This window comes from Chlamydotis macqueenii, chromosome 8 (genome assembly GCF_036417535.1).
Source record: "Chlamydotis macqueenii isolate bChlMac1 chromosome 8, bChlMac1.mat, whole genome shotgun sequence".
In the NCBI taxonomy this organism is placed as follows: Eukaryota; Metazoa; Chordata; class Aves; order Otidiformes; family Otididae; genus Chlamydotis; species Chlamydotis macqueenii.
In genome coordinates, this window is record NC_141563.1 from 11307843 (window position 1) to 11332821 (window position 24979).

Genomic DNA, 24979 nt, shown 5'->3' on the forward strand with positions numbered 1-24979 from the left:
TATTAATCTCCTGCATGATGGGACCGAGTGCATTCTCAGCAGGTTTGTGGACGACAGCAAACTGGGAGGAGTGGTCGATAATGCTGGATGGCAGGGCTCCTACTCAGAGGGACCTGGACAGGATGGAGAAATGCACTGCCAGGAACCTCATGAAGTTCAACAAAGGCAAGTATAAAGTCCTTTATCTGTGACAGAATAACCCCACGTGACAAGACAGGCTGGACACTAACCAGATAAAAAGCGACTTTTGCAGAAGAGTACCTGGAGATCCCAGCAGGCAAAAAGCTGAAGATGAGCCAGCAGCGTACCATTGCAGGAAAGGCCAAGCACACCCTGGGCTGTATTAGCAGAACCCTAGCCAGCAGGTCCAGGGAAGTGATCCATCCCTCTACTCAGCACCTGTGAGACTGTGTTTGGAGTACTGTGTCCAGCTTTGGGCTCCCTGATCCAAGGCAGACGCTGACACACTGGAGCAAATCCACTGGAGGCCACCAGGCTGGCCAGATGGCAGGAGCACATGGCGTACAGTGAGGGGTTAAGGCAACCGAGTTTGGTTCAGGCTGGAGAAGAAAATGAGAAGAGGAAAATCTTGTTGCTGTCTATATCAGAAGACTTGGAGAAGATGGAGCCACACTCTTCTCAGAGGTGCACAATAACAGGCTGAGAGGCCACAGACACCAGACACAAGTTGGAACCTGGGAAATCTGCAGGGATCTGGGGCATTCCCTGCAGATTAAGGATGGATAAAATCATGCTCTGGCCAATGCTCCTGGCTTATAGATGCTACTGAATGTGGAAAAAAATTTATAAAAGTACACCTCGGAGAAGAACATCTGCAGTTACATATCTCCTATGGCCTCTTCCCCCCTTAATTTATATCTAAGCACTTACACAGGTTAGAATATGTAAATAGTCTTTAGAGTGGAAACAAAGTAGAGATTTTTAAAGCTGTTTATTCTCTCTCCTTTGCCCTTTTCTATTTTGAAGTTTGACGTTAGTGTCTTTTGAAAGGTAGCATATGGCATTTCTAATTAAGGCTTGTGATTTTCTGACATATAACTGAATAATACATTCCAACTACTGTTAAGCCTTCCAGATGAAAGGATTTTCAGAGCTGAAGCACTGTATCTTGCTGGAATACATATGCTATGTAACACTGATCTCCTTAAGAATTTCGAAGAATTTTGCATAGGATACTAGCATAGTGAGAAAAGAAGGGGCTTGTTTCTGTTTTGTCTGATGTTAGTACTCCTTGGCAAGCTCAGGTTTGGATCAGATAACAACTAGTGCGCTTTGTTCCTGAAAGTATTCAGGGTAGCTTCATTTTTAAGCATTTTGCTCTGGTTAGGGATTTGTTTTATTCATCTTTATCAGAAATTTTTTTTCAGACTGCAAGATTTGTTTGTATATCTTTTCACCAGTAGTTCTTGTAGGGATGCACTGCAAGTCTTCAGTCTCTCCAAAGTAATTCAAATCTCTCGGAGATTTGTGTAAAACAAATTGTTTTGCATTACCTTGAATGTGTGAAACTTTTATGAAATTGTTGTTCATGATAAATTTCTGATGTAAGCCAGATTTCTCCAGGTTCTTGACATTTTCCAGTACCATTAATATGTACCATGAGTCTCTGAATGGCCAGTGTACTCAATCTAGAGAAGGCTTCCTCAGATTTTTTTTCTCTTGTTTCCATAGGAAGTAGAAGGGCTGCATTTATGATTGGTCTCCTTGATCCAGTCAGGCAAATCAGGAGAGGAGAGAATTTCTAAAATGTGATGCATTTAATTTTTTAACTTAACTTTTTTTAGTTATTACCAAGCCTGAGTGGTAAATTAGGAAATTTGTCTTTACAATATTTTTAGTAATTTTAAAATGGAAGGAAAGTTGAGTCTTCAGATACATTTCTCCCACTGGAACTTAATGGGTTCCTTTGGTTACTGGGAAACCTTTTATAGTGATACTGAATTTAAGTTAAAATAATAAATTTGGTATTTTTAGATCTTCATATTTCCATCTCTAGATTTAGTGAATTTATGCAAAAGATTGGGAAACCTTTAAATCAAGTTTCTTTAGATTTATGATAAGTGGATTGGTATTTTTAAATTCTAAGGGGACGTATTTAAATGCAGGTTGTCTTGTATGTTGAGGCCTGTGAAGCTGTACAAACAGGTTCCAAGCTACAGGGTTTCACTAATCTGGTGGTCAGTTTGAAATAAAAAGAGATCTTCTAATACGCTTCTCTCAGGGCAGCATTTTGCTATTAGTTGTCTTTGAAATACAGTATACACTGTCTTTGTCCTCCTGGTTCCTTGTCAGATTCCAGCACTGATTGTATTTTTAATGACTTGTATTTGGCAACTGCTGAAACTATAAATTAGAAATGTGTAATTGAAGTGAGAATGACAAGGATGAAGACTTAAGAGGATGACTGTACTTGTATTGAAGTACTGAAGATCCTCCTCTACTTGAACTACTACTGTTGTCTACGTGGAGTTGGATGGGAAGCGTTTAATGTATCTGAGGAATTAAAGATGTTAGGTCAGCAACTAGATGTGACTGAGCTATGTTGAAGAAAGTATCTAAAGGATTTTGGGAGTTGCAGATATAGTCCTCCTCTTTTGTTTTATTTTAGCTTCTTAAGACAGCTCAGCTCATAGGAAAGCGCAACCTCGGACACCCTCTAACATCAAAACTGTCCATAGCTTCAGGGGCCTCTGAGGACATTGAGGCTGTTGCGGTGTCTCTTTTTAATTGTGTTTTATAGTAAAGGTACTGAGAATTTGAGCTCTGTCAACACTTGATGGTGTTGAAATCGTACTCATGTTTAATTTTTAGCAGTACTTTATTCAGATAAAAGTGGAAAAAGTCCAAGTAACTGCAAAACCATGTTCACATGAGGAGCTGCTGTGAAGAGTTAGACTGTTCACTTGCTGTGGATGGCTGCACAGACCCATGAGGCACTTGGAAATTGGATGTTAATTTGAGCAGACTATCCCAGGCTCATATTATCCCTTCTGGTTTTGTATATTAGTCATATAATGACCTATAGCCATCCATAAATGTTTTGTTCTATAATACTTACAAGGTTTCTTTTCCACTTGAAGCATTCTTTTCTGTTCCATGCAATATGATCTTTAATGTCGCAATGTTGCTTTTGCAGTTCTGCCATGAACTTGTTTCAGTAAAAAAAAATATTTTGTGGCTCTGAGTAAGCTTCTTGAGATCAGAGCGCCACATGAGAGCAGAGTGGCACGTAAGGGATGCAGTGTAATGAAGCAGCGTTATCCACTGTGCTTTAAAAGAGAGTTCTTTTTATGTGAAGTCTGGGGTGGATGTGGCTTTTAGATAATACTGCATTGTGAAATGTGATTAAATGGATAGTTAGCAGCCTTGACTCTTTTATCACACAATGCTTTTCTAGATCCCATCCCTTTTTCCTATAACAGTGCTGTGAATTATTCCTTAGTCTTGTTCTCTTAAACTTTATGGTAACTTTATTAACACACTTGTTTTGTCAAGTCTGCTAAACATTCTTAATGGTTCCACTAATATTTTCTATGTCTTTTTGTGGTTTTAAAACTGATATGTAGAAGAATTTATCTGAAACCTATATGTATGCATCTTTAATGTCTGTTTTCTTTGGTAAATCTGTGCATGCTTTTGTTTTCTTGTTTTGTCTTTTTTTTCTTCTTTTTTTTTTTTTTTTTTTTTGCAGAGAGTGATAATGAACTCTCCAGTGGCACTGGTGATGTGTCAAAGGATTGTCCTCAGAAGATTTTGTATTCCTGGGGAGAATTGCTGGGGAAATGGTAATGCTTCATTTCTTAAATTTAAATTTTAAATACTAACTTTTTCTTTTTTTTTTGTGAGACTGCATGCTTTTGTGCAGGAGGTTTGAAATTCTTCAGTTTCCATGGTTTAAAAACTAAAATACAAAACCCACCGAAGTGTGGTTTTTAAACCTAGTTTAAAAGATGTTGGTAAATCTGCTTATTTTAAGTTGTTTGACAAATCTCTCCCACAGCATCTGCAAAAGTCTTGTTTCATTCAGTATTTGAGAACATGTCCATGTGTACTCGCACTACAGGTCTTCAAATGCAGAATTTTTTGGCCTGTAAAAGTTACTTAAATGAGATATTGCAGGGTTTTATTGAGCTTAATGGAACCCTGCCCTTCAGAACCCATCTCTCATGCTTGTTCTAACTATTTTGTCTTCCAAGTTTCTGATCTTAATGAAAGGTCTTTTTGGGGAAGCACAAATATTTAATGGAATGATTATACAAATATTCTGGCTATGGAACCTCTGAATGATTAAGAAAATACCGAGGAAAAGCGTGGAAGCCAGTTGATCCCTGTAGACAAGTGTGTTTTCCTCACCTGAAAAGCCTGTAAACAGATCCACTCTGGAGCTGTTCAGAAGTTTCCAAAGCCTGTTGTAAAGGACATCCCAAGACAGAGTTTATCCCAAGCAGTTTTATATCTGGTATCCCAAGGTCAATGAGGAAAGCCATCCTGAGTCCTTAAAGAACTGTGTGGCAAGTTTGTTGTAATCTGCATTGGAAGATTTTTTTTTTAAATTCATCTGTTGATTCTTGTAGTTTTAGTTTTGCCCTTGACAGGTATCTGGACTTCTGTGCATAAGCATGCTGAAGTAAAGAACTGCCCACAACTCTCAAGTTTCATGTAACCAACTATTCATAGAATCATAGAATGGTTTGGGTTGGAAGGGACCTTAAAGTTACTCAAATATACTATTCAACAAGACAAACCATTTAAGACTTTTGAGTAAACTGTTTTGGAGTCCTAACTTAACTTATACACTTAACTCAGAGAATCATTGGATAGTTAAAACATCTTAGTTAAAATGAGTTTAAAATGGGATGAGAAATGGGACATCCCAGCAAGCTTGAAGACTAGCAGTAGCAAACATTTTCTTTAGGAGTGTCTCAAACAATATTACCTGTTGAGATAAATTAAAGTGTATAAAATGCTTGAATTCTTGAATACTGTTATATTACATTTTAAGAACAAAACTTGGAAAGAGTAACAGATGGAAAATGTTAACAATTTGAAAACTAAAAATAGATTGAAATTAAATCTTCTAGTGTGTTGAAGACTGCAGCATATGCTAGTGGAATATCTGTGCACTTGTAGGAAAAGTAAATAAATAAAAATCAACACTTGGAGAACTGGTTTGCTGATTTGTCTCTTGGATGAAAAATTTCTTGAACTTTAATTGCATCTTGTCATTTTGCTAAAATGTCACTGTAACCTAATGAACTGACTCAGCAGAAACATTGCTCCAAGACTTTCCTTCAGACATATAAACAGGAATAAGAATAAGACAATTTACCTCAAAAGATACAACAAATAGTTATAAAATAATGGAATATCTCTTAATTTATTTTACTATTTACTGCATCCTTAGCATTAAAGTTGTTCTTGCAAGCTGAGCTAGTTTAGCTGAGTACTTTCTGTGTTTTTTTTTTCTTTAAAAAAAACAGTAGTAATGGTCAATAGCAGTTTTTGATCAGAAATACTTGTTTGTCATGTTGGAGCATAGTCAATGCATTGCTGTTCTGTATCCTTGCTCTTTGATGTTTTAAAATTGTGTCTTTTAATTTTGTGCAGGAGAATTACAGCACTTTGTACCAAAGTAAAGATGTCAGCATCCACGAATGACCAATTTTTTTTCCCCATGTGCTAAAGGATAAGACTAGCATAAGACAAGCTTGTATTTTATGCTTGTTTCTTTTATAGTCTGGCCAAGCAGGTGTCACAAAGTGTCTAGGAATGTAAGGTCCCTGGGCTTCTACACAAAGGAGGGGAAAATGTGTATTTGTTGATTACTGTAGAACACAGAGCAAGGATTATTAATAATCAAGCTGTTTCCCAAATAGACGTTCAAAAACTGAGAAGTTGTCTGTTAAAGTTACAAAGTTATGCTGTACTGCATGGACTAATCTTGCTAAAGTATTACCTCTACCATAAACCTATCTAAATATATGACAAATCCAGTAAAATCTGGTGTTCTGTAGCACGCTTAATTCTAAATTATAAATGTTTAGTAGTAAGGATGGTATTACAGCATGGAATGTGCATATCTGTTAGTTGTTGCCATGAACTACTTGTATTGTTTTCTTGGTGTCGCTGAAAAATTCCCCGTTACGTTTGTATGGGAATGCACCTTTTTAGCTGTTCATTTTATTTGCTTGCTGAGTCCTCAGAGAAGGCATTCTGTGTTTCATATGTAAGAAGTATGACCAAATCCCTGTAATAACCAAACTAATCTGATTTGAAGTGTGCTAGGAATGCTTTGTTTTCACACAACTTCAGCTTTAAGTTTCTGATATATTTTATTTATTTATTCTTGAGTGTGTATTTCATAATTCTGTAGCAACTTAGTGTGTCTAGTCCTTTTAGTATTTTTGTGGATATTGTATTTTCTTTCTAACTTTTTCCCGTCACAAGACCATTAGTCTAATGTGACTTCCTGCAAAATGTACTGAAGAAGAGAAAAGGGACTTAGTTGGGTTTTAATTTGACTAACTGAATGATAAAGTTTGAAATCACATTTGTTGCACTACACATTTAAAGTTTAAAATAATTATTATGTTTAAAAGAATAAGGGCATTACATAATCACACTTTCTTTTTTTTTTTTTAAATTCTCAAGTCGTTTGGAAAAATTGAGATATCATTCTCTGAGTATGGGAAAAAGAAATTTATTTAGAGCACCTTTTAAATTTAAACCGTAGTGTTAAACTCTTCACATCTTAATGACCTGTTTCAAAGAAAGAGTATTCTAAACATTTACTTAAAATTGAGGCTCAAATTGCAGGTTATTTAATTTAATCACAGCTTGCTAGCATTGGGTGAACTGCCACTCTCACTTGTCTCTTTCCAGTAAACATAACAATGGTCAAAACAATAACAGAGCAAAGAACTTCCTACCTTAGAAAGAATAAAGTCAATTCACGCAGTCTTTCTGCTGCATTGCTATGAAAATTGTCATAATAAGTCAAAGTGAGGTTTGATCTAGATCAGTAAACACTATTACTCAAAAAGGATTTTTAAACATCTGTGACTGGAAGTTCTGCAATACTGTGCATGTGCAGTGATTTTATCCTCAATGTCCGGGCTCAGGGACTGGCTGATTTTTGAAAACCACAGCTTTAGTATTCAACCTGTCTAAACACAGCCTTTACATGGTTTTATATACCAACTTCTGTAGGATTAATTATGCAGTGTTGGAAAATAAAAAAATCATCCTGCAATTGTCTTCCTACTTTTCTTGCAGTGTGTACAAACACAGTAAAACACTAACTCAGACTAATAGGCAGATTTATTTGGAATGGCGGGATTTCACCAAGGAATGGGCAAGTGTTACTGTGTTGTGGGACTTGCAGATACTCCCAGCATTAAGTGTAAAACTCGAAGTTCAGTCTTCGTGTTAATACGCTGAAAACTTACTTTTGTTTATTTTCCAAAATTTATTTCTCTATACAGCTTAGGTTATTTTTCATTTCCTTTTCTTAACCTAAGCTGAATGTATATGTGGAACAAATATTTAAATTGAGTTCTCTGCACAGATGGCATAGTTTTCTCTTTCAATTAAAATTGTTCTTCATTTGCCAGTTTAATTCAATTTCTGCAATTGTTTCTTGTTCTAATTTTCATTAATTTCTCCAAACCTACAGAATTTGGATATCAAACCATTTTGCCACTGGTTCTTACTGTAAATCCTTGCAGAATTTTTGCTTTTCCTCTGACAAATACTAATTTGTGTAACCAGTGGAAGAGAAGTTTATCTTGCTAGTTGCCGACTGTACTTTTCAAAATAACATTGGAAAGTTGAAAAACTTTTAAATATTTTTTTAATCTTGATTTCTACTCTTGTATAATAGGCAAATGATTGTCTGTTTCTCAGGCACAATAATCTTGTTGTGAGACCAAACGGATTATCTACCCTGGTGAAAAGCGGTGTTCCAGAAGCACTAAGGGCAGAGGTTTGGCAGTTGCTGGCAGGATGCCATGACAACCAGGCCATGCTGGATAAATACAGAGTTCTCATCACAATGGTAAGTGGTTTTTTTTTTTGTTTCTTTCTTTGTTTCTTTTTTTTTTTTTTTCCCCATTGGTTAAAACGAATTGTACTGAGCAGCAGTTTTATTCAGTGGCAAAGTAGCAAAAGAGTGAAACAGTGTGACTTGTTTTAAGCAACTGAAATTGTGATTAGGTGACTTTACCTCCTGCCACGGGTACCTGCTGAATGGCATTAACAATAGAAATTGCTGACCTATATTTGTAGTAATGCTTGACATTTAGCTTTCTGTTCACTTGCCGTGATGATAATAAGCACATCAGCTTGTTCAGGTGTTTAGTGTTTGGTTGGGGTTTTTTTTTGGTTTTTTTTTGTTTGTTTGTTTTTAATAAACTCAAATTCATCACTTTGTTTTTGCAACAGTTTCTGTTCTCTGTATGCCTTAATTTTCTGGTTTTTTAGTTTTAAAATAGCAAACTAAAACCAAACAAAACCCTACAAAGCTGAGTATTTCTTGTTTTGTTGTTTATTTGACAAAAAATACTTGAAAAATTTTTACCTAGCAGGAAACCAGTCTCCTTGCCATATGAGCGATTTGAGAGGAGAATCGTATCGGGAATCTCTTCCCATTTTAATGTCATCAGTGCAGTCAGTAAACATCGTAAGAAGTTGCGGTCATAGATGTTCCAAACTGCTTATAGCTGTGATTGAAAGACTGAGAAACCACTGTGTTGTAGTAGCTAAAGCTCTCTGCAGTGTCAGGAGGTAATCTAACTATTTGGAGTTCTAAAATTCTTTTTGTCGCAGGGTAGTAATGCACTCTGAGAAAAAAGCAGTCTCAAAAATATTCGTAATGTCAGAAATGGATAAGATAATTTTATGTTGCTTATACAAAGTGTTGGATTTGTTATCTAGGAAATGAATCATCTGTCCATACAGTAGTTCTAGGGTAGATGTTGTTAGTAAAAATTTCCTTTCATAAAGTTGTCATATCTTTTTGATACTTGTCCTCTTAACTTGACCTACCCGGTATGTTTGTAAAGTTTAAAAGCGTCCCCAGAGTGAGATGTGTCCTCATGGCTTCTTTTTCCTTTACCAATAAAGAAGGATGTTTTGATAGTGCAAATTTTTCTTTCTGACGTTGTAGCTGGAGTTATATTTTCCTTAGAAACCATTCACAGGACATCTGTCAGCTGAATGTTGCATCAAAACCACCTCCATTATTTTGCTCTTGCTTTCCAAAAGTGGGGAGATGTTTGTTTCACAGCGGAGGAGGGAGTGGAAAACTTCTAAAATGCAAACCTTATCTTGACGCTAGGGCCTCATGCCTTAAAAATACCTTGCTACACTTGGCCTTTTCATGATAGAAATATTACAGTGACGTATATTTTAGAAGATGATATTGCATACTGTTTTAATATGAAGTACTATACTGTTACAGACTAGAAAATTAAATCCTATTCTGAACTGAAGTATTTATGCAAGCTCAGGTTTTTTTCTGAAGTAAATCACTTTTATTCTGAAATTGCAAAATCTCTTCTATAGTCTGACTGTATGTAACTGCTGGTGATCACATCATTGGCATACATTGCATGAAAGGATTCATGAAAAGAAATGCACAGGAGAGAGTCTATGCCAAACCAAGGCTACAGCCCGTTTTTAGGAATAGTTAATATTGGGCACTCCAGAAAAACTTTTCAGCTAATTTTTTAAATGAATTATTATCTGATATTTATGTCTGAACAGAACTTCTTTCAGCTTCATTTTGGTGTGTTGGTAATGTGAAGCTATTTTAGAGAGACAGAAAGAGAGGAACGTGTATTCTCTGAATCCTGCTGCAAGCTTTGTTGTAGTGCTGTCTTATGCATGTCAGTAATAATATGCATGTGAAACTTCGAGTTATTTGCGTATTCATGATTATTCACTTGCTTTTCCGGTATGAAAAAGTGTAACTGATTTTTCTGCATTGTTTGTATGCTACCATCCCAATATACCAACATGTACTTTATTTTTTCTGTGATTATTTATTCTTCCATCAAATACGTAGCTTTTATCTTGATTTTTTTCAGTTTATTCATATGTTTAAACAGATTAATTGTCTCCTTGTATTTTGGCCATTCTGCTTAACATCTCTCTCATGTTTAGGCTCACTTGTGGAGGCTGGAGATTTTTGTAGGTGGCTTGACCACTTCAGTAGTATATTCTGTAAGCCTGTGCATTCCTGAGCATGTTTCTGTAAGACATTCCTAGGTGGTTAGAGGTGGCAGCATTCTGCACTTGCAGTCTTGAGAATAAAGTCTGCTGAGATACAAGAAGTAGGAGGTGGTAGTAACATCTGCAAACTTGACCCACTATCTTCTTAGCTTCTCATACAACTGCCCCTGCTACAGCTGTCTCCCTGAAACAGCTCTCTATTGCTGCCAAGTTCCCTCGAACCTCCTGTAACACTGTCCCATGCTGCTCTGTCTCCTAGCATTGTAACAGCTCTTTCATAAGAGCCTGCTCTCCCAGTGCCCCAGCTCCTTCCCCATTCTGGTCATCCAGCCTTACCTGCGTTCAGCTGAATGGCCAGTTGAGGTAGCAAGTGGTACCTCACTTGGAAATCACTAGAAAAATCTCTGCACCCAGGGATTTGTAAGGGAGTAAGTTTATATAGGTGCAATTTGGGCTTTTTTTTTTTTTTTTTTTGTCTGGTGATCAAAATAACATGGCTAAACTATGTAACTGTATAGCAAAATGCTATAGAGTACTGTCGTAATTAATATAGTGTTAGTCAGTGCTTGTCAGTAAGGTAAGGGGTGCTGGTCAGTTTTGTTGTATGAGGCTTGGCTTTAAAAGCTTCTTTGACATCTGTGATTTCTTTGGTTATATGAGATCTAAAGGATTTTTTTTTCCTAAAGAAATTTCTGAGGCCTAACTTGAGGAACAAATCTTGAAAACTCATTTTACTGTTATAGCTTAAAAGGTGAACCTGGTAGCTGGCATGATTAGTATTGAACATATGATACCTAATTTATGGCTACCTCTTCTGGGAAACAGATATAAACGTGTTAAAAAGTGAAGCTTTAAGACTACTACAGTGTTGCTGGTTAACTCCTGTGAAACTGCTAGTGGAGGAGGAGAATTGTATTGTTGGCAGGGCAAAACTGTGTTCCTAGTGATGAACTGAATGATAGCAGTCCAAACATTTAAATTTACCTTAGAGACCCTGATACAGACACATTTGTTGTTCTACGCCAGTTGCATGCGGTTTGTGCAGAAGCAGTATGTTAGATTGGCCAACTGTTATTCACAACACTTAACAGATCTAGTGTGCATGTTATACAATGCATATCCATCTGCATGCAAAGCTCTGACATCTACTGCAGTATTTTTCAGTTAGAGGAGCGTTTTGTTCAGTGTGTTCTGTAGGAGAGAGTAATTTGGGGCTTGTTTTAGTGTTTCAATTCAGCACGGAAAGCAAAATAATATCTCTGTCTTATTTAGAAAAATCGATGCCATACTTATTTTCTCCAAAAAGCATGTCCTGTAGTCCTCTGCACTGGAGGTCAGCAGTCTGTCAAGAATGATCTAGAGAGCTGTTTCTTTTCCTGTATCAGAGCATTCACACGCTGATACATTTCCCATCTCTAGCTGAGTTCAGAGTTCCAGCAGGGAAGGGAGAAGAAAATACTGCTCTCACAAGTAGTTTCTTACTGACAAGCACTATCTTGCTCTATCCTATGTCTCCTGCTGAGTTCCAGCTTTGTGATTACCATGAGCCTCTCAGAAATTTTGACTGGAGCACAATAGCAAGTCTTGCATACAATTTTAGAGTGTAGGAGTTGTGATTTGGCAGCTGCTTCATTTCTGACATATATGTAAATCTGTACTGTATGACAATCAAAATCTGCCTTAGTTACCTTTCTGGCATGTGTGCTGTAGGCTTTTGACCCTGCTGCACATAGCACAGTAAAGAAAGAGGAAAATAAAAGATACCCTAGCAGAGATATTTTATATATATATATATAAAAATATATTTATTTATTTATTTTAAGGAAAACACAAATGCAAATCAGAGTGAGAAAACTCCACTTGTGTGAGGATAATGAAGGGGTGATGCTGATATTTGTATATAGAGCCTTTGTAAAAGCATGCCAGATCCATTTGTTAAAAGAAGATAAGTAGAAAGTGATGCATAAGCTAGGGTCACTTCATTCATAGAGTTTTTTCTCCTGCCTACTTGACATAATTTCATGTTCAGCTTCACTGGTTCCTCTCAAGAGACTCAGATGAATTTTTCCCATGATGAGGTATATTTTGAGCCACAGTTTGCCCCATTTAAAATTGAGGTGGGTGATAACGGTCTTCAGCAACAGTTATGCTCCACCTTGTCCCGTTCTGCTGCCATTACTCCACACTGTCCCTTTCAGTGTCAGGCACTGTCGATTGTATAAATCATGAGAAATCTGTCACTTGACTTAAGTACTAAAGCAACTTACTGTAGAAGACCTGTTGCATCTCATTTGGGACAGATGTTTTATTTATTACGTCTTAAGATATATTATTAACAAAATATTAACATTATTAACATTTAACTTTTGTGTTTTAGATTATTTTGTTATTGTGTGTGTTCTTACTGCTAAATTTGTAGAGCGGGGCTTCTTTCCATCCTTTTCAGTGTTACGGACCAGGTGCCTGTTTTGCAGTGCTGTTATTGATGACTCTTGAAATTACCTATGCTCAAGTCCTTCTTCCTAAGTTTAGAAAATAACACCTGTCAGGGTTTCATGCAGTTGCGTAAGTCAGATAATGAAAGAAGAAAAAGAAGGCAGTCATTTGCATTCTATAGTTTGAAAACTTCTGCATGGACCATTTTAAGGCAGGATTTATGATTGATAAATGTATAATTTCTTCATAAAGAAGAGTTTCAGTTTACAACTTGATTTCCCCTAAGAAATGAGCTGCATGTATAAAGTTCATCTAGTGGTATATATAGACTACTTTTAAATGCTGCTACTCTGGTATAAGAAAACTAAACTTGTTTTAAATTTGTTACTACTATTTTAAAAAGTATGATCAGAAAAAGAAACCTGGTTTCAGATAAAGTAGATGTTGGTGGTATTATGTTACTCAAAAGCAATGGAAGTTTGCATGTGAATGTGGGTGTCTGAGATGGAAGATGGACCTTTGAGTTGAAGGTCTTAAAAACTAAATGGCCGTCCTTCCAAATGACTTGTAAGAGAACCAAAAATAAGATTATTTGTTTATTGTCATAATTTCCTTTGGCAATATGAGCATGTGCCCAGAACAGTTAGAGATAATAACTAATTAAAAGATCAGGCTTCAGAAGAGTTGATCAAAAAATAGCCTTGTCTGCTGACTGTATAATAGTGTTTTGCGTCTGGGCCAGTAACATTTCAAACCACTCTGCAGAAGAGTGAAAATCCTAAGAATTCTTCCAAAGTCTGAAGCAAATATGAGAGGCATTGATTTGGGGTTTAAATATTGTCATATCATTAAAATAATTTATCTCAATAATATAATAATTTGAAATTGGCACTAATGACACAGAGGTATAATTCTCGTGCAGTAGGGACCAATTACATGAAAGTACATTCCATTGCTGCAGAAGATGGAGCAGATGTATTGTTTTTTGGGCTAGATGAAATCTAACCAATTTAGAGCTAATATATGTAGTTGATCTGTTGTGTTTGGACCAGTATTATTATTTCTCATTCCTACAAGACAAATCCTCTCATTATAAAGCAAAAAGAAAAAAACACAAGGTTTCAGATTTCTGGAGACCTCTTTGCTTTAGAAGTTTTGCAGGCCCAGGTACAAAATTAATCTTTAGCACTTGTTTGCTGAAAAGAACAGTAAATGATGGCAAATCAAAGCAGTACACTGGTGGAATTACATGGTATATGTTACTCGCACTAGTTTTCTTGTATCCATGCAGTCACAAGCCGTACGGTGCACGTGTTCAGCTGCCTCGGCCAGGATCAGTTGTGTGTGACACGGAGGACGAGGGATGCTGGCTGCAAAGTCATCCCTACATCTCTTGGGTTTCTCTTCGTTAGTGATAACAAACTGGTTTTTGACAAGTTTTCGGTACTCTTTAGGAGCCAAACAGTTCTCATGGTGTGGTCTTTTCCCTCAGAAGCTTGCTGGCTTCAGCGTGTGTAAACCTGGGCAGCGTTGCTGCTCTTTGTCTCTCTTTCCTCATTGCGGGTGGGTTTGTGGCTCCCAGCCTGCTTTCCTGGTGGCAGGGGCGATGTGCTGTAGCTTTGCTATGGGTCTCCAACTGGCTAGGCATCGGATCAGTCTTAACACTTCTGTTACAAGCCTCTACAGAAAGGAAGAGCTACAGTAGAGAAAAACTTTTAAAATTCTTTCGTGGCTGTATTTAATTATTATAAGCACTTTCTGACAACAGGAACTTTTTCATAGTGGTAGGACTATGAGAAGGCCTATAAATGGATGTCTGTATCATCTCTTCTCCCAAAGGTGTAATAGTGGTCTCTTGTCCAAAGTTAAAAGTTAGGATAGCGAAAAATAGCAAGTACCATTGTTGAAGTTTCATCGTCTGCTTCAGTACAGTCTTTCCACGCACTGAATTAACTTTAATTATCTGTTTTCCTTGGTGCATCTATCTGCAAACTGGTCTTAAAGGACTAAAGTAAAGATCAACTTTCATGTAAATCTAATGTAGAAAAGTATTTACTTTTTATACTTTGAAGTTACCAGAAATGTTCAGATGAGATAAGGTATTTCCTTCTTTGCTTCATACTTAATATTTACTTGGCTTTTTGATTTTTATTGCTAGGTTGCTCACATAATTAGTAAATGGAAAGTGGACGAGGTTACAAATGAGCCACTGTGTCAATGCAAATAGGATTAAACTGGTGCCTTCATACCATGTTTGTGGTTTGGGTTTTTTTTGTGGTTTTTTTTTGTTGTTGTTTTTGTTTTTGTTTTTTTTTAGTTTGTGTGAAACACTTGAGTTTAAACAGTTTAGCTGTGGATTGAGAGAATTACTTACATAGGGTATTTTTGTTTGAATAGAAAATTAATCAGGCCTGTTATTTGCAGCAATTCCAAAGGATAGTAAGTTAGCACTAGGAAGAGGAATATTTTTTTTGTCCCAATGGCATCGTGCAGAGTTCCACTGCTCAGTGTTCCAAGACTAATTAATCAGTAAGGGTGTCTAATTAAAAAGATGACTGTTCACCAGCTGCCACAGCAGGTTGGTTAATGGACTGAAACATTAGAGTATTTTTGTAGCAAATATTTGTGTTCGGAATGCTGCATCTGTTTGTCCTAACTGAAAATGGGGGAGTTTATGCTTCTATGTAGCAAAGAATGACTGTCATGTTCTGTGCACAGTACAGTGGGGAGCGACCCATTTCATTCAGTCTGTTAAGCACTCTGGTCACAAACAACGTGAGAATATCAAGAGGAGCGTGTAATGTGTGGGTTTCTTCTTGCAGCAGTTATTAAAAAATGTGTCTATGCAGTGAAGCATTCTCGTATTTCCAGATAGACTACTGCTGTGGACTCCAGCCAAAACCAGTATGACTACCATCATTTCTTCTGGCCATGTGGTTATGGCAAATAGCCTGCTGAAAATGATAAAGGTCCTCCCTTTTGCAAGAAAGCATCCTCAATTCTTTGAAGATGGTACCTTGCCCAGTGTGTGATTACAAATATTAGAAAGACAGCATGCCCATCTTTTTGCACTCAACAAATTTCCCAGCAATACAAGTTTAAAAGTTTTGGAAATGCGGATCTATTATAGTTTTGTTGTTCTAGTTTTTTCTTTGCATCTTTATTTGTTCTCTCTACTAATTAGGAATGGTCTCCCTTAACTTTTAGAGAGATTAGATGTCAAGAATGATATAGCTGTATGCTAATCCGTTATAAAAGATCCTATTATATAAGAATCAATTAACATCATTTTAAATGAGAAATATAGATATTAAGCAAAATAACTTATGATCACTTTGAGAACTGATTACTTTGAGATGTATGTGCAGCTTTTCCAGGTTCATGTTTCTTTTAAATTCCTTATTTATAGGTAGTTTCTTAGGTTTTACTTTTTCCCACCTTTTCTAGAGGGTAAGGATAGGATAACTTTTACTGAACACTTCTCTTAAACTGAGGTTGTTCATTTCATGGCAAGTCGATTCTTGATATTTTTATAATTTAATGTGCTTTGTAGAGCAAAATCAGATCATATGCTGGTTGGACTGACCAGATGCCTCATTTTTGGTAGAAGTTGAGCTGTTAGTGCTGACGGTTAGTCTTCCACTTGTTTGAATTATTTTAGTGATGCTGCATACTTTGGAAAAATAAAGTATATATGAACTGAAAATACTTATTAGAAATCAGTGAAAAAATATTGCCTCTGAAGAGCAGACGTTGACAGAAGTTTAATTCTTTAAATAGCTTAATTTAAATTCAGACTTCACATAAAAGGTTTCGTTTATTATGAATGTACCAGGGTACCTAGTTTATAGTAAATGTTAATATTACTCTTATAAAGAATAAAATGTCCCTAAGGTGAATTTAATTTGCCAAGTTTTGATTCATTGAGAGCTCATCTGGAGAAAATCTTTCAATTTTGTCTCCACAAAAGGGAGAATCTTGTGCTCACTCTTAATCTTCAAAGAAATTCTTCAATTTAATGACAGCTCTTCAGGGAAGAAAGGAGTAGCATCCATTAGTAATTTTTATTTTTATGTCATCTTAATTTTAACTTTCATGTATGATATTTGAGGTGGAAAATAATGCTGCTAATATTTTTGTCAAGGCCTGCATAAAATTATGAAAAGTTCTGCCACGTTAAGAATTTTCCTACAATTTCTTTTCATACATAACCACTTCTGATAGCACTAAAATGACACTCACAATACAGTTCCTGGGGCCTTGTATGACCTACTGGCTCTAAAAGTCACATAAATTGACACATTTGCTCTGAAGAGTAGACTGCAAATGAGATTTGCATTTGCACTCTTGGAGACCACATTCTGTTTTGTCTGTGTGAATTTATAATCCATTCTCTGCTAAAACAGGGGAGCATAGTGCCCATCGTTTCAAACAGAATAATAAAACCTTGGGTAATAGCAGTATTACAGCCTGAATAGCTTTAAATGATGGTTAGTGGAAGAATTTATATTAAAATTGATAGTCTCATAGACTCCGGATATATGTATATTGATGCGGATAAAAAGTGTTTTGTTGGGTAGGATGGAGCAGGGGGATGTCTGTGTCTCACTATTTCTTTTCAATAGAGTGTGCGGTAATAGCTGGTAGTTCTGGTAAATGCTTGGCACCTCAGAGCTTTTTTAAAAAATCCATGATACTCCTTTGTAGGTAAAACATTACCAAGTATCCTAGTGTAATCTGAATATTGGTTTGTGAATAGGTGTTCCGTTTTCCTGTAGCAGTAATGATGCTGATGCTGAAAGAGCAGCCATAGTAAGAAGACGTTTCAAACAATGGTATTCTACACCACTGAGGAAAATGGGCTCATTTCTGAAGTGCTCTGCAGTGTGTGTTGTCTTTGTGTAATGCATATTCATTCTGTGTGTGTGCATCTATCTGTTGCAGCACAGGGCACTGCTCAGATAAGCAAATTGTTATGTATGTGGACCATTGCAAGCGAGCGGCAGTTCCCAGAACTTTTTTTTTTTTAAAAAAAACAACAATCAACCTGCTCTTGTATTTTTTAAGTATTACTCTTTCATCTAAAGCTCACTTCTTCCTAACCATCCCCTGCTTTCAAACAAAGGTTGCATAACTGGCATTCAGGAGGCTGCGTTACTCAAGGTCTGGAGCCGTTGAAGGTGAGAGGAAGACAGAACACGGGGTTTGTACGTTACTGGAGCAGTTAGTGTGAGAGGGGTTGGGTGATGTTATGCGTATAGCATCCACATACTGGAAATCAGAAGACTGCACTGAAAATCAGAGTCATTGGATTTTAAATGTCTTATTTGTAAGGCTCGCTGATTTCTGTGTTGCACATGTGAACAAACAGTAACGTTGGTCTTCAGAAGAATTTTGGGGGAGCCTCGGTCTGACTTCGAAATGAGGTGGCCAATTGTGTGGCACTGGGATGCTGAGCTGCCACGTTGGCATGTGCAAGTGGCTTGCGTATGCAAATGCAGTGACTCTATCTAAAAATGACTGTATCTGGAAAATCTGAATTACTGGCTGTAATTTGTATTTGGAATGGGTTGTGTCTGAATTAAAGCTGAGAGCAACTTGCCTGTAGATTCTGTTGTGCGATTTTTGAAAGGTTGTTTCAAACCACCAGGAACTGCTTTCTCTAAAAGCCCAGTCTGGGGTCCTGTACTTGCTTACACAGAGCAAGATGCAGAAGTCAGTCTTTGAAATAGGTAATATTTCCTGTGAATATTTTATTGAAGTTAAGGTTTCAAAAAAAAAAATCTTAAATACATTTATTTAAGAGAGCAAACTGCCTTTTCCAGACTATTAATTGCTGGTTTCAATATGTTTGTTTGATGCTGTAAGAAATAAACAGAGCACTCTGAATGCTTAGAGAGGAACAGTAAGAATCAAAGGATCCAGAAGTATTTTTTTTTTGTCTCTAGCTTTTTTTTTTATTTCTCCAAAGAATCACAGTTAAAATCTCTTTAAATGCCTTTGTTAACAACAGTACTGATGGTCCACATTTTATTAAAACAAGTTTTTACTTCGGCAGTGCGCAGCTAGCAATGGGCAATTCACAATAATTGAAATAGGAACAAAAACCAGAAAGGCTTGAACTGCATGTGTAGAGAAATTAAAGCATACAGAAGTGATGAATGTTTCACTTAAATTCAAACTGGAATCTAATACAGAGGTGAATTCTGGTACAGTTTGCTACCTTAATTTATGTAGGACTTCTTTAGGATAAAACAGTATCATTCGTATGTTCTTTAGGATATTATTCTAAGGGGCTGAGCTGGTATAAAGTACATTTTACATTAATCGCTTCAAAAGAGATGAGACACCTACAGATCATCTTTACAGCCTGTATCTGTTAGATATTTTTTTCCCTTTGTAGTGATGAGTATACTCATACCAATTAAGAGTGATTTTCCCCTATCAGCAAGCAAATTTGCTGCTGCTGAGGTAAAGTAACCAATAGGGGATCCATTGCAGTCTGCTAGTGCATATACTCTTTCTAATAATCCTTTATGTACGTTTCTGTTGACATACCCAAATATTTTGGCAGCTAAGAATTTTTTTTTCTTGTTGTGAATTTTAATCAGTTGTTTTTTTAAACTGACAACTGAATATTGATGATGTGGAGCTTCACGCTCTTTAATCATATGCTGCATATGACAAAGCCCTCTTCGTATGGCTGGTTTGTCTCAGAAGCAATCCAGCTTCAAAATACAACTTTTTTTTTTGACTGAGTAATACAATATACAGCCTGAATCTAAAAGTAAATCATCGTATACGGGGGGTGCGGTTGCCGAAGAGGTTTATTTTACTGTGTGTTCCATGTGCACTTTATCTAGCAATTGCAACGCTGATACATCGTAGTAATTTTTAGATTTTAATTAGGAAACCTCCTTCCCTCCATTTCTCTGTTCCAGCAATGAAAGTGATTCTCTATGTAGCTGCGTTGTCGCTAGGTGTGCTGTAAGGGGCAAGATGGGAGCGTATAGCTGGGGCAGGGCAGCAAGGGGAGGTGAGGCCGTTTTTGGGGCAGCCTTCAGATAGCCTTAGTTAGGTTAATGTAACACTGCAGTCTAATTAAGTAGGCGTCTTGTAACCTGTATGGCAAAGGAATTAGAGGTACCTTTTAGAACAATGCCACCTTTCTTTCATGAACTTGTAAATGTATTTTCAGAAAGCACTTTTGGTTTTTGTTTTTACACCTTCCAGGATTTCCTTTGCCTTTTCTATGAAAATTGTTCTCAAATTCTTCTTTTATGGAAAACTGAAAATGTAGAAACACATGTTAGAGATAAAATGTGCCTGCAAATGTTAGAATAAATATTATTTTGGGACGCTTTTTTATATATAAATATCTTCAGTGCAGAATGGCTATACTTGATATAAAAAGACATGTGAGCCCCAGATGCTGAATGCAAGCAATGGACACAGCTGTCAGTGAAGTGGAGTGATATTTGGACTGCTCCACATTTTCTTTGAAGTCAAAGACTTACATTTCAGGCAACCATGCACTTCATTAAGTTTTAAAATATTATACAATGAGGAAACCGATTTCATAGAAAGCTCAGAAGAGCATGTCTGTTGTCTTCAGTAGCTGGTTGAGTCAGCAACCTTGAAAATATGCAGCCTGGCCCCTTTAGCCTAAGCATTAGACAGGATACTTCTAAAACTTTGATTTAAAGATCTTATGTCTAAGATTTATCCTGACTGATGGAAATTCATGTATAGTGACTGTTGTACATGGAGTTTCCTTTGCAGAAGCTGTTAACTTTGACACGGATTCATTAGTTAACATATTTTCCTACATTATTTGCATCTCTAGAAATACCTGTGGCTTCATATGGTGCTTAAGAGGGAATGAGTTAACTGTGTATCTAGCTTCAGGGATTAATACTGAGGCTGGGCAAGCAGAACTACAAAAATATACTTAAATTTGTCTGTGTTATCCTTACTGCACTCCCTTGTGTGTTGTTTAAATTTCCAGTGTACACTTCTTGATTTTTGTATGCAATAAGGAGTTAATCTGATTGTTTTCCCTGCGTTACAAATGAAGGAGGAACCTGACTTTGATCTGTATTCTTGGCCATGCTACTCCTGCATGCTGAAAACTCTCGTGGACTGAGCTGAGAGACTTGCTATGGGTCAGGAAAGAGTTACGAGTAACACTAATAGGAACCTTGATTAGCTGCAGTGAAGACAAAAAAAGCCACAAAGTGTGTTGAAATATTAGCTTACACTGGGATGCTAGCACATGCTATGTACATGGTTCCAGTGGAAATATTTCCAGTATAAGTTACTGTTTCTAGTCATAATTCTCTGAAGTATCTGTTAAATACTTTGCGTAGTATTAATTAAGGGTTATCTGAGTATGGGCTTTGGAAAATTTCACAGTGCACACAGTCCTATTAATTTTTCAATTAAACTAGCAATTTTGACAATCTGACAAGTGTTGGATGGGAGACAGTGAGTTCTGTAGGATTGTCGTGGAAGTGCTTATATAGCTACGAGCCCTCTAATGATGATCAAGCACGTATCAGAAATTTTAATATGTTATGATCTTGTAATTATAGTAATCTTTATAATTCTGTACATATAAAGGGGCAGAACTCTGCTTCTTCAGACAGATGAATTTTAGTATTCCCTAACTTTTCAGTACTTAATTTAAAATTGTTAAGTAATTTTTAGTTACATAGTGCCTTTCGATCATTGTGATGAGTCACATAAATACTGTCCTATTGCTGTAAGCTTATGTATTTTATGGATCTAGGTAAGGTCACTAGGACATGTAAGTAAGTGGCATGAGGTGTGTGTTTCTTCCTACTGACCGTGAGAACTTGGAATGACTAATTTTCTGTTCACCTTTATTTCCTCCCTTGTACTCTGCAGAGTTTGCTGAAACTTACACTAATTATGATCTCCAAAGCATAATCCAAAAAAACCCAACTGCTACTTGTCTCTGAAGCTCTTTCTGAGAATTGAGTCATAGACATTACATTTTTAAGCCAGCAGAATGTTTGATTATTCTACTTTTGACTGCCTTTAAAATTCTAGTTGCCATAACAACTTTATTTCTTTATTTTTAGCACATCAGTTGCCATAACAATAAAATATAGCTTTTTGAATGTGACCATTTTTTCCTCACTTCTTTTGCTTTGTCTTATAAAGAACCTTCTTTGGGGGTGAAAGGAAATGTAGCAAAGCTCTTCCCATCTGACCACTTTGGGTAGAACATAAGCTGAAAAATATATATATGTGGGGGTTTTTTTTAATCTAGCCTTCTTCCATTTCTATGGCAGTTTTTTGACTATTGAGTGTTTTCATAACAGACAAAAAAATTAATGCGAGTCACTGTATGAAGCCTTTCCTTTGTAGAAAATTGCTGTTGGGATTTCATTTTTATGTGTTGTGGTTAATGTATTAGAAAACCATAACTGTTAGTTGTTTACAGTATCTTTATTTCAATATGTGGAATGACTATAAATAAGATACAGGCAACTTCTACTGATAGGGGAAGCATTTTTCTTTACGCTATTGAAAGCTATCCCTCTTTCTGTTTGTTTGGATGTTCTCTTGTTCCTTACTGTAAGATTGCTTTAAAGGTTACTGTTTAAGTTTTGCAGTGAATAACTCCATTTTTGTTATGTCATTCTTTATCTTATCTTTCATTAAGAGTATAAGAACAAATTATGCTCAGCTGCAGCAGACATTACAGACATGCTGGGAAGAAGGGCGTTCAGGAAAGGTGCTGCGTGCCTTTTCAAGCCAAATTAATTCTCGTGGCCATATAAAACTGATGGCCCCTAGCATCCTACACAGATACAGCAGGTAGGACCCAGTGCGTCCATTTCTTCCTGGATGGCCCTTCCAAGACGTACTGTCAATCAGTTAGAGGCCAGTGTTCAGTTCAGTCTGCTGATATGCTGAGTTTTGGGAAGTTGTATGTGATATATCTTAAAAATGTACGAATGAAGAGATTGACATTTAGCTTCAAATTACGATTTTGAGCAGAGGGAAAAGGTTTGTGTGTGAATTTAATATTAGTGAAAGAAATTAGACTTAAACTTAATCTACAGACATGACTTCTGTATTCACTGATAGTGTCCTTTCCAAAAGGATTTGTAGATTCTCTCAGAAATGCTGTCTTTATATTTAACCTATTTTTAGTATTAATAAAATATGTTTAATGTTTTTTTTTTTTCCTTAGAGATGGCAAATAATGTCAGATTTGGTATTTCTTTTTGAAGAAAAAAAAATAATTTCTCAGCTCACATAACATTTTACATGTGCCAGTTTCTAGCTATAAATATAAATGTCCTCATTATCTAATACAATCAAACTAATTTAAGAGAAAATTTGCTAGTTATTGGAAGTTGAATGTATTTAGATGTTATTAATCCTGAAACACAGTTATCAGATGTGAGATGAATTTATAAATTTTAATTAGCTAATTTTTTAACTTTAGGGAAAAAAAAAGAAATCAGTAACTCTTGCTTTCAGCAACATTTTCCACGCATCTATCACTGCTGGGTTCCATGTCTGTGACTTAGCCAGGAGTCTACTTCAACAGCTACGGTTTGCAAAACTTCCCCTCTAGACTGCTCTTGGTAGGACGCTATTCCTGGTCCTTTCTCATATATGGTTATTGCTGCAAGTGCGTGCTGATACAGGCTCCGTGCTGTAAGCGAATATAAGTGATACCTCTTTAGCACTTCCAGCTGGGAGGAAAAGTTGGTCTAAATGAAGCTGAGCTTAAAATCCGTAAAAAGAAATTGTGCCACGCGTCAGTTTATAAATAGTTTTTATGCCATATCCTTTCCATGTTCCTCTTTTCCATTTCTTCACAAAAGTGGTAGAATAGTAATACCGAGTAACACTTTGTTTAAAGATAGTCTTCTGAAAGTCACAATTTGCTTTGATTGTTTACAGCTTTATTGTTCTCAAGAAATAGTGGAATTGGATTTACTAGTCCAAATTTGACATCAGTACCACCTGCTCCTCAGCAGATCTTGCACTAAACCAAATAGTGAATCTTTAGGTCTCAAGTGATTTTTGTCTACACCAGCATCTGACTTCTTCTCGTAAATGATCCTAGTTGTTCAGTGTTTTTCTGAGCCACCTCTTCTCTCCTTGAGGAAGTGCTATTTTAAAAAATCTATTAAAGGAAAAGTTTAGGGTGGAATGTGCCAATTATGTACGCAAATCATAAACGTAGGTTGTCCATGTGACTAGGCACATGTTTCCAGCCACCCCATCTAGATTAGACTAGATGCTCTGGGAGAATGTACTGTGAGCATTTAACCTAAGCTGCATCCATGAAAAGTGGATTTGAATCTGTTTCTGACATGTGTCTGTGAATTTGTTACATAACGGTAGCTGCCAGTTCACAACACTTAGAAAAGACAATTGGAATGAAGTGGACAATTCTCAAGGGTCTTAACTGTTTTTGAGAAGAAAAGTTTTGCACACAAATGCCCTCTGTGTTATAGCTTTCAGCACAGATTAAAAGTAAGTTGACAGAGGTTATGGTGGGGAGGTTTTTGTCATACAGGTTTCAGAAGAACGGTACTGAGATGGAGAAGGATTTGGAAGCGCATGCAGTGTTGATTGTAGAGTAGTTTGTAGATGTGTGGCCTTGGCATTAAGTTCTGAGGAGTGCTTTGAGGATGAAAAAGAGGTGATGCTCTTTGGAGAATTTAAAGAAATAATATTGGGTGCATCTGGTTTTATTTGTCCGTTTATTTTTAAAAGGCGATGAAGAATGGAAGTTACATTTGCATGCACCTCAACTTTATTCTTTGGCACATCCAAACTTGTGATTTTGAAAAGCTGGCAGGTGAATATGGTTTTGATCCTTGTGTTCATATCTTAGAAGTTACTTTTGCACAGGCCTTAGATCTTGGCTTCCTAATCCAGACTACAGTAAATTATTCATCATTTGAACTCATTAAATCAAAATTGGTTGCCTTTTAAAAGGTCATGCTGTAGTTTAAGAGAACTCTTTGGCTTGCAGTATGTGAAAAATCAAAGTAGAGGATCGTAGTGTTTGGGATATTTTAGTAGCCTTAACATCTGTTATTCTAGCTCTGCTGAAACAGAATTACTACTAATACTGACGGAGCTTATGCTTCTGCCAAGTCAGAATTGTTTTGAACATACACTTTCTTGTACCCAGTTGTGATACGCTTTTAGAATACCAGTATCTATGGGATGTAATTCCTGGCTTGACATAGACAAAAGTATTAGTAAAAACACAACTCTGTGAAAA

At 36.5% G+C, this 24979-nt stretch overlaps 1 protein-coding gene across 26 annotated transcripts in view; it reads left to right on the forward strand.

The window, feature by feature from the left end:
- The window catches only part of RABGAP1L (RAB GTPase activating protein 1 like), a 261321-nt gene that overhangs the window by 67082 nt on the left and 169260 nt on the right, over nucleotides 1-24979 (forward strand). For all 26 annotated transcript variants that reach the window (XM_086753424.1, XM_086753426.1, XM_086753427.1 and 23 more), the window contains 2 exons: nucleotides 3713-3806; nucleotides 7927-8077. In XM_086753424.1, coding sequence (XP_086609550.1) covers nucleotides 3713-3806; nucleotides 7927-8077 — 245 coding nt within the window. The remainder of the gene's footprint in view (nucleotides 1-3712; nucleotides 3807-7926; nucleotides 8078-24979) is intronic.